Source organism: Daktulosphaira vitifoliae, unplaced genomic scaffold (genome assembly GCF_025091365.1).
Source record: "Daktulosphaira vitifoliae isolate Bord-2020 unplaced genomic scaffold, ASM2509136v1 Scaffold_2, whole genome shotgun sequence".
Classification (NCBI taxonomy): Eukaryota; Metazoa; Arthropoda; class Insecta; order Hemiptera; family Phylloxeridae; genus Daktulosphaira; species Daktulosphaira vitifoliae.
The window spans coordinates 22,704,446-22,724,172 of NW_026099573.1; the positions used below are offsets into that span (position 1 = coordinate 22,704,446).

The 19,727-nt window shown below is 26.8% G+C and overlaps 2 protein-coding genes and 1 long non-coding RNA gene across 6 annotated transcripts in view; 2 read left to right on the top strand and 1 right to left on the bottom strand.

Moving 5' to 3' along the window:
• Nucleotides 1–715, top strand: part of LOC126899555 (venom dipeptidyl peptidase 4-like) — a 34,186-nt gene extending 33,471 nt beyond the window's left edge. For both annotated transcript variants that reach the window (XM_050674574.1, XM_050674575.1), the window contains exon 17: nt 564–715. In XM_050674574.1, the coding sequence (XP_050530531.1) occupies nt 564–656 (93 nt within the window). In that variant the 3' untranslated portion in view covers nt 657–715. The remainder of the gene's footprint in view (nt 1–563) is intronic.
• Nucleotides 716–9,731: 9,016 nt separating this feature from the next.
• Nucleotides 9,732–11,626, top strand: LOC126899595 (uncharacterized). Its single transcript, XR_007702625.1, has 2 exons — nt 9,732–9,948; nt 11,321–11,626. It is a non-coding gene; the product is annotated as an uncharacterized LOC126899595 (long non-coding RNA).
• A 718-nt stretch (nt 11,627–12,344) lies between these two features.
• Nucleotides 12,345–18,147, bottom strand: LOC126899550 (protein artichoke). Of its 3 annotated transcripts, none has more exons than XM_050674564.1 (14): nt 17,854–18,147; nt 17,340–17,618; nt 16,790–16,959; nt 16,038–16,393; nt 15,705–15,951; nt 15,378–15,632; nt 14,673–15,287; nt 14,414–14,597; nt 14,237–14,337; nt 13,658–13,853; nt 13,316–13,573; nt 12,869–13,097; nt 12,639–12,804; nt 12,345–12,571 (listed from the first exon to the last, which is right to left on the bottom strand). In XM_050674564.1, the coding sequence occupies exons 2-14, from the start codon at nt 17,614–17,616 to the stop codon at nt 12,383–12,385; spliced, it is 3,243 nt and encodes a 1,080-aa protein (XP_050530521.1). In that variant the 5' UTR covers nt 17,617–17,618; nt 17,854–18,147; the 3' UTR covers nt 12,345–12,382. The 3 variants fall into 3 exon arrangements, with proteins under 3 accessions (XP_050530521.1, XP_050530520.1, XP_050530522.1); XM_050674563.1 differs by having other exon boundaries at nt 17,699–18,147; XM_050674565.1 differs by lacking the exons at nt 16,790–16,959; nt 17,340–17,618; nt 17,854–18,147 and adding an exon at nt 16,585–16,706.
• Nucleotides 18,148–19,727: the final 1,580 nt, after the last annotated feature.

The window sequence follows — 19,727 nt, forward strand, 5'->3', positions numbered from 1 at the left end:
TTCTTTTTTAGTCTTCATTTCTATTCACTTATGTGAATAAAAATATAATGCATATCATAAGTGCTATGTATTAAACTGACATATTCTTTTTTCTGACTGAAATTATTTCTAAACTTTTGATCAGTAGAAAGTTGTTACACTCCCAAACATCATGAAAATTGAGTATTTTTAAAAATTTGATTGGTGTTATTTAAATGAAATGACATTTGGAAAAAAGCTCTTAAATCGCTTTTTGTGTTGATAAAGAAAAGTTCAAATTTAGATACCTATTTTTTTAGGATGTATACACGCTAAAAAATAGTAAAACAAGTTAATCTAATTTAATTGTATACTATATATTTATGAAAAATAAAAAGTTTTTATTAAGTTAATCAAATAAAGACTCTTTTAGAGTAACATGATTGCTGAAAGCTAGTTTGTAAAATTAGTAATAGTTTTTTTTATTTTTAGTAAGATTTTCACTATTCATACATTTTATTAAAAAAATACATAAAAATCATAAGTAATTGTTTATAAAATAATTTTTATAAATTTTTATTCAATTTTCTTGTAATATGTTACAGATTTACGTGGATAAAAAACACTCGATGTATGAAGTTCAACATCACCTTTATCAAACAATAACTAAATTCTTTACTGAATGCTTTCAACATTGAATCACTTTAATTATTTTACACGTGCAAAAATTTTTTTTTAATTTTACTATTACTTGTAAAGGTTTAGGCAACTTTTATAAAAATAGAGTTGATTTTTAATTTTACCTTTTAATAAATATTTTACTTTCAATTAAAGACAACAAACAGATAGCCCTATATTTTTATGAATTCTCACATTTTTTCATGATATTATATATAGATACTATTTTATACATTTATGTAAAAATTTAATATTTCCAATAATTATTAGAAATACATTATAATTGTAAATAATATTTTACAGCAGAGTTTAAAACGAAAATTTATTTTTATTTACTGCATTTTAATATAAAAAAATTTATTTGTTGTGTCTCCTTAAAAGTTTTTAAAATGTACATATTTAGTTATATCAATATATCTGTGAAAAAATAAATATTTTTATTAATTTAATTATAATTAATTAATTATAATTTATTTAGATTAATGAAAACTTTAATCAGCTGTCAAAATATCATTTATATTTCTTTGAATTCTAATGTTTCATTTACAGGAAAAAAGTTGTAAAGACCAAAGACAAAAGTAACATAAATCAATTGCAACAGGATGAATATTTAGTATTGTATTAAAAACTTAGATTCGATTGTACATTTTTTTTCTATCAGTAGCAAACCACTATGAACGTGTTTTTTTCATCTCACATAAGAATCAATGTAAATTCAAAATTATTTTCCCTTCCGATTGTTCTATGCCATTTGTGGTTATATTTTATTGTTATAAGTTTGGCTTTACATGTTTCATTAATCAAATAATTATTTGATTATTATTTTAAAAAAATTTTTTCCTGAGAAATAATAAGAAAAAATAGTCCTGTGAACAATACGTTGTATGTGGCTCTTAAATATATAGATATCAATTATTATTTATTTAATAAATAAAAAAGATTTTATTAAAAAAAACCCAGCACAGGGGGGTCGCGGTACAGTGGTGAAGTGGCATAGTTGGATCAAGTATAATGATATCTGACAGTGATTAAAATCTCTATAAAAAAAACACTTCAATGCAAATCTTTAGATAGTGTTTAATTTTAAAAAATTGGTGGATTATTCCAAAAGCTACATGATCTATTATTTTCTTATTAATATCCTGAATGAAAAAGGCATTATTAAAAAATCGAAAATTTTCACACAAAAATATCATTTGGTAGCCATTTTCACCGTGAAGATAAAATAAAGTCCGAAATTTTTTTTTCCATGATAAAGTATATTACATTAGCTTTAATTTAAGGTATATATAAAAGTGTCAGACTTTCCGGAATATTTTCAAAAGTCAAGTTGAAAAAATTAATTTTTTGTGAAAAAGTTGTCATTTTAAATCCCCTTCTGTGGTCAGGTAAAGTATCAGATTTTAATTTTTTTGGAGGTTTCCCCCATTTACAGGCAACGAGGGAATTTTTTTCAATTTTTGAGGATAATTTCTTCGACTAGATACGATTTGTGATCTTTTTACGTATCATTGAAAGAAATCGGTTCGGTGAGAGCTGAGAAAAAGTGGTAACAGACACAAAAAAATAAAACACATCTTAGTAAAATTAATACCTTCTCAGCTTCGCATCGAAGCTAATATGGCTATTTTTAACACGCTTATATTAGTTTCACCTGTATGTATGTATGTATGTTTGTAACTCTCCACGTGTTATCGCATATTCCGTCNATCGAAGCTAATATGGCTATTTTTAACACGCTTATATTAGTTTCACTTGTATGTTTGTTTGTCGTTTGTTGTTTGTTTGTAAGTTTGTAACTCCACGCGGCACGTGTTATTATGTCGCGTATNTCGTCTATGGCCTTGAGACTAGACTGTCATAACGCATTCACCCCAACCCACACCACCCCAAGCTCATCAAACGCCGACAATACTATTCCTGTATAACTTTATTTTTGGTTATCGTACCCGTACACGCGTGCTTGTCATCAATATTATATATATATAAACAAATTTTTATTTTGACTGGCCAATACCATTCGCGTGCCATACGGCTCACGTATATATTCTTACCGCCATTTATACCTCAAGTATAACGTTAGTCCGACCCGCCCGCCCACAAAACACGGCTATACCTAGTGCATGATACGTTTACGTACTTAAGTCGTTTTACATGTATATATATATATTCTAATTACTATTAAAAATATATATTAACANTACATGTATATATATTCTAATTACTATTAAAAATATATATTAACACGCTTTATTCTCATTAAGAGATATAGAGTGTATTCATTCCGATTACAAAGGATGATTACCGTATCGTTATATTTCGTCACTACTAGGGACGTTGCGATACTACCGATACGAGTAAAGTATCGATACTTTTCTTTCGATACAAGTACTTTTTGTATCGATACTTTACTCATATCGATAAAAAAGTATTGGTATCGAATAAATAGTATCGAATCATTTACCGTCATAACGGTTTAAAAGTACTCGTATCAAACAATCTATTTTGAACCACCAACCACAATCCACAAATCACAATACAATAGATTTCCTAATCGGTGTAATTAAATGCCCGTTTACTGAGAAGGCAAGAAATATCAAACATTCTGTATAACCGTATAGGCACAGTCGCACAGACTATATACATACATTTTCATATAGTCTGTGATATAGACAGGTACTATGAAATCGGAAACATACACGAATGCTCTAAATAACAATAATAAGTTATTATTAACATTATTAACCTTGTACGTTATTAATTTTCGATTGATTTGCACGTGTGCGACCGTTCCTTCTTTTTTACATTTTTTAAATATTTTGTTTATTAAATTATTTTTCAAAAAATTATGTCTCCTTCAAAAAGTAAAGTTTGGATATATTTTAAAAAAATTGACGCTGTTCTTGCATTATGCAAGCTTTGTTCACAAGAAGTACGCTATTGTGGCAATATTTCAAATTTATCCAAACATTTAAAAAAACATCCAAATTTGACTAATACTAAATCATCCATAGTTAAACAGTCAAAATTGACTATCACTCAAAAGTAAGTAACTTATTAAATTGTTTATTTATTTTTTATTGAAATTGAATCGGTAATTTCAAAAACAACATGTCACTATTTTATAAATGTAATTAAAAATAAAGAATTTAAAACCATAAATAATGAATATCACAAACTAGCAAAATAAATTTATGTATAAGTAAATATACAAACAAATGTAAATTTATGAAGTTATTATTAAGTTATTTATAATTTGTGTAAAATTTCAATTTTATGTTGTTTTTAAAATAACTGATTCAATTATAAGTAATGTTACTCTATCAAACACTAATGTGTATATATTTTCTGTAGTTCTGTATCGCCATTGCCTACATTGCCAGAATCTTGCTCATCAAAAACTCAGTCGCGACAACTAACGCTTTGTATGGAAGACTCTGAGCCAGAGGTAATAATTATTAATTATTATATATGTTGTATAATTATATATATAGTGTGTTTGTGTATTTGTATTTATATAATAGGCATCTAATTTTCTGTGGTACGGCAATAACTGGTTATACACATTAAAAATATAAAATAATTGTTATCATCGGACTGGTTTATCGATACTTTGATAAGCGATGAATACATAACTATTTTTACAAAATAAAATTATCACTTAATTATTCTTAGATTTGTATCTAATAATTAATTTGTTTTTAGGAATGTGTAGACGATCCACCACAGGCTCTACAACGGCTAAAACACCCTATTGTTGAAGCTTTTCAAAAAATTAGCTTATATGCAGGTATGTTTATCAGCATAATTTATTGTTGTTTATGTTATTAATATCGATACTTTATTTTTATATTTCAGAAGGTGGTCATCATTTTCGTAAAATAACTATGGCATTACTTTACTTTATTTGTAAAGATTACCGTCCATTTTCTGTAGTAGAAGGAAAAGGATTTAGACGGTTCATTAAAGAATTGGCACCATCATACAAAATTCCCTCTGTTAAAACTATAAAAAATGCCCTTGATAATAAGTATGAGGTTATTATAGCTGCATTAAAATTGCGTTTGTCAAATTCACCTCATGTGAATTCTATTCGCAAAGAAGACGGCACGTGGGCACGAAGTGAATATGAAAAAGCTGAAGTATATGCATGTTACTTAGAGACTGTATTTAAACCTAATAATATAGTCTCAGAACTTGATTCTATAGTTTACAATTAGATAGAAACCGGGAGAAAATAAAATATTTTTCACCATTAGAAGTGGCGCAAGAAATTGATAACAACATCAATGTAAAAAAAGCACCAGGTTACGATGAAATCAGCCCGAGAATGATAAAAGAATTGCCTAAGAAGGCGATTATTTATCTTACATACATCTTCAATGCAATTTTACGAACTGAATACGTTCCAAAACTATGGAAAAAAGCTCAGGTCATAATGTTACTAAAACCAGGTAAACCACCAGATCAGGTAACATCTTACCGGCCAATATCACTCTTACCTTGTTTATCTAAGCTTTTTGAAAAAGTTCTTCTTAAAAGGATAAAACCATTGATTGAAGAAAAGCAACTTTTACCTGACCACCAATTTGGTTTCCGCAATAAGCACTCTACAATTGATCAAGTTCACCGAGTTACCAATGTTATTAACCAGGCTCTTGAAGAGAAAAAGTACTGTTGTGCAGTTTTCTTAGACGTTGCGCAGGCGTTTGATAAAGTTTGGCATGAAGGACTATTTATAAAATTAAGAGAACAACTACCACACACTTGGTGCGCGTTATTAGAATCTTACTTGACTGAACGAGAGTTTCGGGTAATGCATGAGCAAGCTGTTACAGATTGGAAAACTATAACAGCAGGAGTACCACAAGGTAGTGTTTTAGGACCTATTTTGTATTTACTTTATACTGCTGACATTCCATCAACCAATGATACGACAACTGCCATGTTCGCTGATGATACGGCTGTATTAGCAACCAGTTATAGTCAACAGTCTGCAACTGGTAAATTACAAAACTCGATCAATAATATCTTCTTATGGACAAGACGTTGGAAAATTAAAATCAATAGTGACAAATCAGTACATGTCAATTATACACTTCGTAATACCAATAATATTCCTATCAAAATGAATCATCAAATTATCCCACAAAAAGATTCGGCTAAATACCTAGGAATGCACTTAGACTCACGTCTTAATTGGAAACACCATGTACGCCAGAAAAGTTTGCAAATAAAACTAAAAATGAAAAAGTTATACTGGTTGATCGGGAAACATTCCGAACTTTCATTAAATAACAAACGTCTACTTTACGTAGCTATCATAAAACCAATTTGGACTTACGGTATACAACTGTGGGGTTGTACTAGTAAGTCTAATATTGATGTTATTCAACGATGCCAAAATGTTGCACTCCGTACCATCGTTTCAGCTTATCGGTACGATAGAAATGACATTATACACCGTGATTTGATTTTGCCTACAGTAGCAGAAGAAATTAAGAGATTTGCTCGCAAACATGAGGTGAGATTAACGAACCACATTAACACAGCAGCCATCCAACTTTTGGACAACTCCGAAGACATCTGGCGTCTTAAACGTCATAAACCATATGACTTAGTTTAAAATATTTAGTTTTAACTTAGGTTAAGGAGCCACCTCGCTGGAGGTGTCACTCCACACATGTTTATTCTTTATTAATTGTTATAAAACTATGTTTCATATACAATTATTGTAAAATATATTTATAAAGATAATTTTATCGTTTAAATAATAAAGCCATTTGGTAGTTTGTAAAAAAAAAAAAAACCTCATGTATCTCTGACATTTGATACATGGACAGAGACAATGTCAGAAAAAAGTTTCTTGGTATAACCGTACATTTCTTAGAGGACATTTCTCTGAAATCATTTTGTTTGGCAGTTACTGAGTTAAAAGAGCGGCATACTGGTAAATATATTAGTGAACAGTTAGAAAAATTTTTATCAGATTGGGAAATAAATCAAGAAAAAATTATAAGTATTGTGACTGACAATGGTGCAAATGTTGTTTCTGCTGTTCACAAAACTTTTTGTAAACACCGACACATTCCTTGTTTTGCTCATACCATCAATTTAGTTTCAAAAAAAACATTAAACCTATTATTTGTAAAGTTCGAAATATCGTAAAGTGGGTGAAAAATAGCGTGAGAGTTAGTGATCTTTTAAAAAAGAAGCAGTCGGAAAACGGAGTTCCAGAAGGGTCAATGAAAAAATTAATATTAGATGTTCCAACACGATGGAACTCTGTTTTTTATATGATCAGTAGATTTGTAGAGATAGTAACATTAATAAGTCCATTACTAATCAAAGATTATACTGCTCCTGTGATGCCAACTGCGATTGAAATGGATACGCTCAAACAATTGTTGGATTTATTAAAACCATTGGAATTTGTGACGAAAGAATCTTCTGGGGAAAATTACATTACAATTTCCAAAGTCATACCAATAATCAATTGCTTGCAAAAACAATTGACACAAATTAAACCATATTTTGAGGTAATTTGTGAAATATAAGACTTATTACATGCTGAACTGACTCGAATATTTGGAATGATTGAACAGGTCAAACCAATTGCAATTGCTACACTTCTGAACCCGAGATTTAAAAATTTACATTTTAATGATCCAGTAGCCTGTTCAATTGCGATAGCAGATTTAAGAAAGTTGTCAAAATTGGACACCATTTCTTCTAGTGAGTCAGAAGGAGAACATTCTAAAACAGACAACTTCGATTTTTGGGCACATCATAAATATTTGTTTCATGGCCAAAAAAAGAAAAAGACCACAACTTTTATGAACGATGAGTTATCGTTATACTTATCAAATCCAGTATCAACCCTGAAGTCTGATCCTCTTGAAATATAGGAGGATATGAAACACGTATTTCCTATTTTGTATAAACAAGCCCGTTTGCATTTCACCATGGTTGCAACATCTGTTCCTTACGAACGACTTTTTTCAAAAGCTGGAGCAATATTAACCAAATCTAGGAATCGTTTAACTAGTTCTCGCCTTCAAAAAATATTATTGTTAGCTGATATCCCAGAGGAAGATGGGTTTTAGTTATATTTTTTATATTAGTATTTTTTTTTATGTACCTATGTGAAGACTAGCTAATAATGACCAATTATAAATTATAATATTATTAGTATTTTGTATAAATTAATGTATAATAAATAATAAAAGGCAATTTGTATTTCAAATTTATAACGTATATTTAGGCTTTTAAATATAATTGCAAATATTTGGTTTTTACTAGTGGATAGAAATAGAAATAACAGAGTAATGACTATAGTCATTGCCCATTGGTACTAATTATACAAATATTTTTAACATTCATTAGTATCGATATCAGTAGGAATCGAATCCTAAAATTACAATATTTCATAATTCCATACAGTATAATTTGATACTGTGAAATATAGGTTTATAAAATGATTCGATACTTACTGATATCGATACATTTGTTTCGATATTTTACTGATATCAATATTTGTATTCGATACTAGTTTCAATACTAAGTATCGATACTTTCTTTCAATATCCTATCCCTAGTCACTACCTCCACGTTCAGGGAGTGAGTAATTTGCGCGCCTGCTGCTTTCCTTGTATGTGGTAGCCGTTTGTCTGACTCCCTCTCCGGAATCGAACTCTGATTTCCCTTTACCCGTTACAACCATGATATTGATAGTAACTACTATCATAACATGAAACTAAAAAGTGAAAAATAAATAAACACGCTTTTAAAGCACATCAAACTAAAAAGTTAAAAATAATTTTAAAAATAAGCTTTAAACAATTATGAATAAAAAATACTAGTATTATTGTGATAAAAGCGTGGATCCTTTGTGCCATATTTTTCGTATATTGAGCGCCCGACGCTTTTATCACAATAATACTAGTATTTTTTGTTCATAATTGTTTAAAGCTTATTTTTAAAATTATTTTTAACTTTTTAGTTCGATGTGCTTTAAAAGCGTGTTTTTTTAGTTTACTTTATTATTTACTTATATTAATATTTATTTACTTTATCTAGAAAAAAAAACTTAATATAGAGCCGATTTTAACATAGTATATTATGATAAATAATATTTTTAAAGAAACTCTTTATAAAAATAAAATCTTTTAATAACTTTTTGTAATAAGCCAAATATTTTATACTAATTTGATTTTTCAATTTAATTAAAAAAAGTAATATGAAACCAAATGAATCTTCTTTTACACTCGTAAAAATTGTCAAATATAATATATCAATCATTGGCATAATCTAGATTCCTTGATGAACCTAGTAAAAAAGTATTCTAGTAATCCATATAAGAACTTTTTTTAATTTAATATTTAAATAAATTTTATGACATCGTTTAATTGATATTATGTTATTTAATCAAATAAATGAGTTAATCATGAGCATATCTAAAAAACGACAGCACAGTGGGGTCGCGGCACAGTGTGAGCATGGCTTAGTTGGGACTAGTATAGATGATATATGACAGTGATTAAAATCACTATCATAAGAAACAAATCATTCGATACAAATCTGTAAATAGTGTTTAATTTTAAGAAATTAGTGGATTATTCAAAAACAAAATTCTAACATAAAAATAATTAAGGAAAAAATGCAAAAAATCATTGCCACAATCAATTAGACTATTTAGATGACCAGACCATACCGGAAAATTTGGCAAATTTGTCAGTAAAGCCTTACGGCTTTTATAATCTTCAAAAGATGAGAATTGCAGGAATCCCAAGAATGACCTCTCATGTCTTCTCTAGGAAACAGTTTCTGACCACTATTTGGAGAAAACCCTGTTCTTATCATATTATACCACAAAATTAAATTTTATCCTTAAAAGCCGATTTAAAAATTACTTGATCACAACACATTAATAAAAAAAGATTTTAATGAACATCAAAATGAACGGTACTGTGTACTAAGTCTTAAATATGCCCGTGTACGAAAATCAAAACTTCAAGAACTATGGAGGTAAAATAAAAAATGAATTTGCCTCCAAACATTTTTTATCAGCAGCTGGTTTTTCATTACATTGATAACCTTGTGGTGCACGTAACAAGTATACCATTGTTATTGGTATTTACTATTTTAACATTTACAGTAGGCGAACTACAAAATTATTTTATTTATTGAAATATTTTTATATTTTAGAAAAGAAAAAAATTCAATATGTTGTCTCTCAATGCTATACAAACATTAAGGCGATTTTCGACTTCGGTTGTTAGAAGAGGCCATGGATACGAAGGTCCTGGAAAAGTAAGTTCTTTCGATGAAACGTGTTTTTGTGTCATTAGATCAATTATTAAGAATAATATGAATATCAAAAAAAATATTTACCCAATTTATGTAAATATAAATTATTTTATACGCAATTGTTCTTTATACTTCTATGAACTTATATATACAATAATTTAAGTAAAACTTGAATTTTTTGTGAGTAATTTGTTTTATAAAATATGATGTAGAAGTATTTATTATTCTTTATTAGTAATAGTTCATAATCTCACTATGATATGTCATGTTAACTTAAAAAATTTAATTTTAAGATTATTAAATTTGAAGATTCTAGCAACCTTCCCTTAATACATTTCACTATGGTATGTTGTAATTTTAGTGTTTAAATATTATATTTACATTTATATAAACTAATACATCATCTAGAATATAATTTTTATTATAAAGAACATGTGTAACTCAAAGTTAATATTTAACTTCTAGGATGTTATAAATGTTATTAATAGACTAGGTGTGAAAAATACGTAACTGTTTCTTTTATTATTGATTCTTTAGCTGTTTCAATCAATAAAATTAATTATTATGTAATATTCTGATCAGAGTTTGGCAAGCATACTGTGAATATCTTGGTATGACCCTTTATTTACGGGTAGGTCTTATAGGAAATTTTGATTAGGTAACAGCTTATTAGCTATTAAAAATTGGTCAATTTGGTTAAAAAAAAATGTTCAACTTACTCATTTTAACTCTAAGATAGGTAAAAGTAGCCATATTAATAAGAAATAACAGCAGGTCTTTAGTCTCAATTTCTGTTGCATCAAATTGCCATTACATTATATAAAATTTGTATAATCAAAAAAATTAAACTCTATATATATATATATATTTTCCGTGTGTGCGCTTTTATGGTGGCGAAAAAGCACCATGTTCCCAGTGCAGAAGGCAACGGGAAACCACTGCACTTAAATTTCCCCAGGACATACCAATCCAATTGGTATTAACCAACCAAACGGTTGTAAAAAAAAAAAAATCTATTTTCCCTAATTAGTCTATGTAACTATTTTTTATTTAGTTTTTTATTTTTTATATACTGAACTTAACCAAAATATCAATATTTCAAGATTAATCATTATATAAAAAATAAACTAAATCACATATAATATTCTCTGATATTGAAATTTAAATATTACATAATTTAAAAAAATTAACTTGTTTTTTTTATGTTCTTAAAAAAAACTTGGAATTTTTTTAATTTCAAAATTACTAGATTAATAGTTAATATTAGAAATTTCATTGCTAATTACTGAAATAATCTAAAGTACATAGTGAAAACATGATAAATTAAATGGTAGCTTATGTTTTACTATCATATTAAATATTCGTTTTCTTTTAGAATTTGCCATTTGATGTCTACAGCAAGTACAAATTTACTCTGTATTATGCACTATTCTTTAGTTCTGGTTTTGGTCTACCATTCTGGATGGTGAGATACGTTCGCAAAAGGAGCGGTTAATTAATATGTCAAATACTTAATCAATTGGTAAATAATGTTATATAAATTAGACTTACAATCATTCCAAAATATATATTCATTATTTAAGTTAATCGCTGTTCCAACTTTGTAGAAATTAAAAAATTAAAAAATATTTTTATAAACTAATGTAGAAAATAAAGTTGATAATTTACTTTATAGAAGTGATTTTAGTTGTTTTTATTATTTAGTTAAAATTAGTAAATTTTTGGAGAAATTAAAAAAACTAAACATTTTGAAAATTTTGAAACTCAAAAAAATAAGTTAAGCTAATCAGAGATGGTCATTGTTAGTCAAGTCCAATTTTTATATATTTATTTATGTCTAAAATTCTAATGTTTAACATTCTTTATTAAAAGACTTTTTTGTCAGAAAGGATGTAAATATCTTCATATTTCAGCACAGCAGTCCAACCCTGGTAACCACATAGTTTGTTATGTTATAACCTTATATTATTAATTAAACTATGTAGATCTCTTTATGCCCCTTTCAAAAATCAATAATTGATCATTATAACAATTTTTATAGCATTAAAAAATATCATAAAATAAATTTAATTTAATAAATTCAACCCCAAAAATATTTATTTTAGACATTTTAGGCTCTGAATCAATTCTGTTATAATTAGTTGTATAATATAAAAATTTTCTGTCACTCTTAAAATTAACAAAATATTTGCTACTGGTAGCAGTGTGTACTAAAGCTATACCCATACACAGCATATTAGTGACAAATTAAAACTTTACAGCTTCAATTTGTTAAGAAATATATTCTTTTAACACTAGACATAATAAGTAAAATATATTTTAAACAGTACTATCAATGATGCTACCTACCGTGGTTGTATTTTGCATTACTTTACTTAATTAGAAGCTTAGAGTTTAAATAATGTATAAAATTCTTTAATTCTTAATTTACTATTTTTCAATAACAATAATTAATCATATACAATAAAGATAACAAAAATATCACAGGTAAAAACTGAGTTTCATTATAAGAACCATTATTCACTGACCATGGTCCTAAATCATTAATATCAACACACTGAGCCTTTTTAATCTGCCTTTCTTGACCAAAACTATTTCTTGCAAGTAAACATATGTTAGATGATTTCTAAAATGAAATATGAAACAATTGTTATTTTTAATTGGACAAAAATAACCAAAATATTATTAAATACTTTTATAAAAATAGGACGAATAGTTTGTGATCTCAAATTATATGGAACATATTTAGAAAAACTTCTTTCTCCTGTTTTACTACTACCACTAAAAATAATGAAGTCAGCAATGTCCTCTTTGTTTTGTAATACTAACCAATCTATCTTCAAATTGGAACTACCAATTCTTAAAAAAAATTTAAATAGTTACCTATTTGATCACCTTAAAAATACCTTAACAAAATATTTACTTTTTCAGTCCTCTGATTTTTATATCAGGAGTACTAGTAAATGTACCATCATCATTATCAATAGGTACATCACAGACTAAATCATTTTCATTCAAATTTCTTACGTATGATAATTCTGATGACAACAACTTAGAACATGTTATATTAGACCAATAAGGGTCAACTGTAAGTTTGGAGTTCAACAAACGCTTAATAGGAATTAGAGTACAGTCACATTCTAATGGATTACCTTTATAAGTTAAAACACATAAAAGTAAATTTATTAAATAATAACTAAAAATATTTTATTAGCAAATATTACACCTTTTAAATTAAAAAAGCATGACGTTTCCATTTTATATTGATATAAAAATTTATTATGTATTTTACTTTGGTCAAAAATAGTAAGTATTTTAAAAATAAATGCCAATAGAGAGTTTAAGAATCTAGTTAAATTTAGATATTTACCATTGAATGAAATATTTACTCCTCTTCCTACTTCTTTAGCTATAGTTGGTGGTAAACTATTGAATAAATTATTATCTACTTCAAATTGAACCAGTTTTGGTACAGTATTCAATATCTCTTTGGGTAATTTTTTTAGTTTATTATTAGATAGAAACAAGATTGTCAAATTTGTTGGCATATTTCCTAGATTGTTCATTACTTTCAAATTGTTAAAAGACAAATCAAGTAATTTTAATGATGTCAAATTTCCCAGTACTCCTAAAAACAAAACAGAATTAATTTCTTTTTAAAAAAAGAGTTGATTAACACCATACACAAATAAACTTGAAAATAAATGTTTACCTGGTCTAATTTCATCTATTGAATTATGACTTAAATTCAAAAATGTTACTTTATCAGTACCTATTAATATTTCTTTTGTAATGACTGGTACTTCATTATAACTTATATCAATTGTCCGCAAAGTACTTGGTGTATACATATGACTGGGAAAAGATTTCTTTGTGAAGAATGAAAATTGATTATGACTAATATTAAACTAAAATAAATAAAAAGTTTATATTAATGCTTACTTAATTTTTAGAGTGTATAGTAAACATACAAGTTATAAAACAATAATTTAATTATACATCAAAAACACTTAAAGAAAGTATAATAGAATATAAGTATTCATAATGTTTTATTTTAGATATTTATTTTCTCATAATTAGGACAATCAAAGACAACAAAATTAAAAATAGATTAAGCCAAAAATTTCTAAATAAAATTATCACAAGTGTGTTATTTCAATTTTTTAGACGGGTCTAATAATTATTCAATTTAAAAAGAGCTCATGTTATTTACAAACGAATATTTCTTCTCTCCACATAAATCTGTTAATTTTTCCTTTATAATTTATAAAGTAATAAAAGAATTACTTACGTGCTTAAGTGAAAAACAATCTTCTAAGACACTGTTTGTCTTATTGTCCAATGAACTTATCTGATTATATGACAAATCCAAAGTATTCAGGGATACTAAGCCTAAACCATATTATTCTAATCAATCATTGAAACATTTTGACAAAAAACTAACTATTAAATCTAACAAAATTTTAACCTTTGAAAACTCCATTGGGAATATCAGTCAAACTATTATAAGAAAGATTTAAAAGCTGTAATTGCAATAACCCATTAAAGGCTTCTGGTACCATATGAGTTACATTATTTAATGACAAATCCAAAAAAAAAACTACAGGTAATACTCCAAAGGCATTCATTCCAAGCTGTGTTATAATATTACCCTAGAAAATTGTATAAATAACCAGGTTATTATAATTTGATTTGTTCAAAACCTGATTATTTATATAAGCACTTACTTTCATTGATAGATGCCGGGTAGAAACCAAGGGGGCCAAAGCAGCACTAGGTGGTGTAGTGATACTATTATAATCAAGTATCAAACTCTGTAGAGACAATAATTTAGAAAAAGTGTCTTCAGTTAAACTATCTGCTAAAGAGTTGAAACTCAAATCGAGTGTTAGTAATGCATTCATTGGTGGCCATGCAACGTCTGGTGCAATTCTTGAGATTTTATTGTGGCTCACAATCAAACTGGATAGTGATATTGGAATAGTAGGAATTTGGGTAATATTATTGTATTGCAAATCCAAGTAACTTAACGAAGACAACTTTATAAATGTTGCAGCATTAATTTTTTTTAGACTATTCCAACCTAATAACAATTCCAACAAAGTAGGTAGGGTTCCAAAGGTACCAGATTTTAAATCTACTAAAGAATTATGACTCAAGTTAATATAACGCAGACTGACTAGAGGCTGAAAAACAGTTGGACTAATAGATTTAATATAATTGTGACTAAAGTCTAATGTATGCAATTCGTAAAGCTTGGGAAAAGTTCCCTTGGGGATTACAGTTATGTTATTATGTGTAACATTTAAAACTTTTATTCCGGCCATATTTCCAACAGGTACCTACGTAAAAAAAATATTATTAATGTTATAATTTTTATTTTCAACCATTAAATATACATTCAAAATAACTAATTAATAAAAAAGAATTACTTGGGATAAGTCAGTTAACTGATTGTAAGACAATTGCCATATGGTTGCATAAGTAATGTTATCAAATGCTGTTTTGGAGATTTCACTTATAGAATTGTATGACATGTCAAGAACCGTAATATTTGCACAATTTTCAAAAGCTCCACTTTCAATTAGTGTAATATTATTTTTTGATAGATTTATATGAACTAAGTATAAATTTTTGAAAGACAACTTTTCTATCTTAGTTATTTGATTTTCTGATACATCGATAATCTAGTTGTGACAGAAATTATTTAATTGAGTAATTATTTTATATAAATAGATTTTAAACAAACCTAGACTTACTTCAACGTAGTTTTGTCCGGCGAACATCTGATAGTCAATAACACTTAAGCGATTTCTAGCCAAATTAATTGTACCAATCCTTGTCAAAGATGCAAATGTACCTCTTTCAACTTGAACAATCTCATTATCATGAAGGAATAGTCTTCGAAGAAAACGCAATCCTCTGAACAATTCTGAATCCAATTTTGTAAGTTTGTTGTGGCTTAAATTCATTGATCGTAATAATGTATTTCTAGCAAAAGTTCCTCTAAAAGTCAGTAAAAAATGTATAATTTAATCATCTTCAGAAAAAACCATTAAAAATTCGAATAAAAATTATCAAAAACAGCGAACCTAGTAACAGTCGGTAAAGAATTATTTGACAAGTTTATGGTCACCATTTTAGTTAAATCTCCAAAATATGATGAATCTATCTTGTTGATATTATTATTTGAGAGATCCAATGTATCCAAATCTCTGAGCCCTTTAAACTGATTTTTTTGTAAAATTTCTAATTGATTACCATGAAGGTCAAGATGTTTTAGTTTTTTACACGAAAAAAATGTATCTGGAGAAAAAGACGAAAGTTTTCCATTTGCAATATGTAATTTTTCCAAACGAGATGATAATTGACTAGAAGCAAACATATTTGGAGACAAATGAAAAATCGCATGCTTGTCTAAATTTAAAACTTTCAAATTTCCCAAAATCTAAAAAATATGAAATAAATTTAATAGTTTTATATGTATTATGTGTTAGATATATTTTCAACAAAATTTTTTATGAAAATTACAATAAAATTAAGAGCAGTTGGGTTAAAAAATGGAGCAATTACTTTTTGGTTCAGATAAAAATTTCTATTTGATATTTAAATCAAAGTGAATTTCTATAAATTACATACCAAAATAATAGAAGTATACTTTTTTCGAGGGTTGGCTCTTTTATCTCCATTCCAAAATTTTATTCAGTTTTAGTATAACATATTATAATGGGATACATTTTTTGTTAAATGTGTATACATTTTAATTTCTGGTTCTTTTCTGAGTACACAATTTTTTTTTTAAATTCACCAACACGAATTCATAATTTTAAGTTATTATACTTACTTTAAACGGACCAGAAGGAAATTCTGATAATTTAGAATTTATTATATGAAGTTCAATTAGAGTTTGATTGACACCAATGAACAAATCATCATCTAATATTATTATGGGTGTATCTTGTATAAATATCCTATTAATGACAGTTGAATAAAACAAATCCCCATATAAACGACCTAAAAACATACATTTATTAAAAATCTACAATTTCATATCTAATTAATATTAATATTATATATTATTATTGCTTAAATAATATTTCCTATTGATTATAATCATTATTATAAATAATTATTTGATATAGTTACTTAGTTTTCATTGACATAAGAGTGGGAGTAAAAAAAAAAAATCATCAGCCATTGACAGTTTTTTTCAGATTATTAAAAATGTATTAACCGTTTTAAAATTATAATTTACTCAATGTATTTCCTACATAGCTAGTCATTCTATAGTAAAATGTTTTGCTAGAACTTAGATTTTATTAAATTGTTTCACCTGCTTATCTTTAGTACAACATGTTGTGTTATTAAAATAAATCATATTTTAGAATAATCACCAATATTGCATGAAGAAATTGTCAAATTATCTATTTGAATGTCATTTTTTAAAGACGGAACATTCGATAGTCCAACAGATAATGATGCTAAGTTGCTATTTTCACAATGCAATGCCAAGCCATTATCTGACTCCGCCACACATCGACAAGGATACAAAGATTGTTCTATGATGCTTCCTTTTTTAGGACATCTATACTTAGGTCCTGGTTCTTCATAACCGCCATTGACACGACACATTAAAATAGTAATAATAATCATTAATAAAACTGCCGCCATTACTAAAAAAAATTTTTTTAATTTAAATTATGAATCAATAGAGGTCTATAACATGAATAGATTATAAGTATTATTAAATTACCAATTCTCAAACTCGGTGACTTTAACGCTCAGACAATGAAATTTAATTAAATTTATTTCTTAATTAAAGAAAAAATTTTGAATAACCAGTTTAATTTAATCATTACGTAACAAAATGAATTAAATCAAAACTTATAGTTTATATTTTTTACATACTTGTAGTTTAAACCAATTTAATAAGTTAAAAAAATAATCGTTATATTTTTGCTGTATCCGTTTTTAATTTTAAATAGAAAGTTCACATTTTTATTATTACAATTTTGTACAGACAACTCGGTCACAAACACTCACACAGTGATCCACTGTATTATATTTACTAAAGAAAGAAGTTAAGACATGAACCATGAATGTTCTTCTGCACCTTATCTTAGGAAGGGGTATTTTTCTTAAGAAGGAGAAATCAATTGTATTGGTGCATTGCCTCTACATATCTTCGTGTAGTTTCCTTTCACTTCTCAGTAATACTTTACTGTAACTATGAATACAATCGTCATAAATGTTTAATTAATTATTAATTATAAAACAAGTGAATTGTTATTGTATTGGTAAATGTATTTAAGTAACAATTAACATTTTAAGTTATCAAAATTATAACTTTTTATAATAATATAAACGATTATGAATTCAGCTGTATATACTGCAACTGACTATTGGATAAGCATATCGTAAAAATAGCATCTTGACATATTAATTTTTATAAAACTAAAATTTTTATGAAGTGAAGTATTAGTTATTTTATTATATAGCAATTTAACAATTTTTGAAAGTCGTATGTCTAATGAGACTGTTAAAAAGCGTGACACTAATTTTTGCATGTTACATTTTTACACAGAGTTTTACTCCAGTATTTTTAACTTCAAGTGTAGCTGAGAAACTATTGATATTTTCTCGACATTGTTCAACGGTACGTTAGGAGATCACAGAATGTATCGAAATAATACTACCAGAGCCATAATTTTAAAAAAAATCCCAGTTGCAGTAATAAAAAGAAATGTCCCAAAAATGTTATAATTGCCACAAAACGGTTTATGTTGAAATTTTAAATTAATACTTTATATTGAATAAACTTATAAATTAAAAAAAAAATTATTTAAGAAAAGGGTCTTATGATTTTTATCCATAATTCTTTCGATGAAGATTTATATTTATTCAAATACCGTATACCATTTCACTTTATACATATCTAATTATAGTAGAGATTATGCTCTCTCTAATTTTAAATAATGTTTAATAATATTATCAGATTTCATCTAAGAGTCATTCCATGTGAAATCACCTAATGTGTGTGCTGGTATAGTTCAGAAATTTATGAAATTTATATCATAGACTTCTTAAAGGTCATTGACAACAAAAATAATATATTTTTTTTTTTATTATTTTTTATCATTTATCATAATGTTCTAGAGCCTATAATTTCACATCCAAATAAGCTATCACTGTGGAACTAGCACTGTTTTACTCATATTAAATAGTACTTCAATTTCATTCTTAAGTTTATAAATTTTGAATTTTTTTGAACATCAAAATTTTTATTTAAATTTTTTAAATTTTGCAGTATTTTAATAGCAAATTTTGAAGGTCAAAATATTTTTTAATTAAAATTTTTTTTTTCTTTTCAGAAACTTTTAGTAATGTTCTTTTAACCCATATCATATTTGAATCGATTTATAATTTTTTTTGTATCGTTTTACACAAATCATATCTAGTTGAAGACATTACTCTCAAAAATAAAAAAATTTTCCTTCGTTCCCCGTAAATGGTGAAAATCCTCCCAAAAATAACATTTTAGGTGAATTTTGAAATTTTTTCTAAAAATTACCATTACTCATTGAAAAATGAATAAATCAAAATAATTTTTTATATTTTTATTTTTTATATTGAAACCTTAGATAATTCCCTATTATTTAATAACATTTTTTTTGAAAATCTAACACTTTACCTGCTCACAGAAGGGTATTCAAAGTAGTAACTTTTTCACAAAACTCAACATTTTCAACTTAATTTTTGAAATGATCCGGAAATATTGTGTT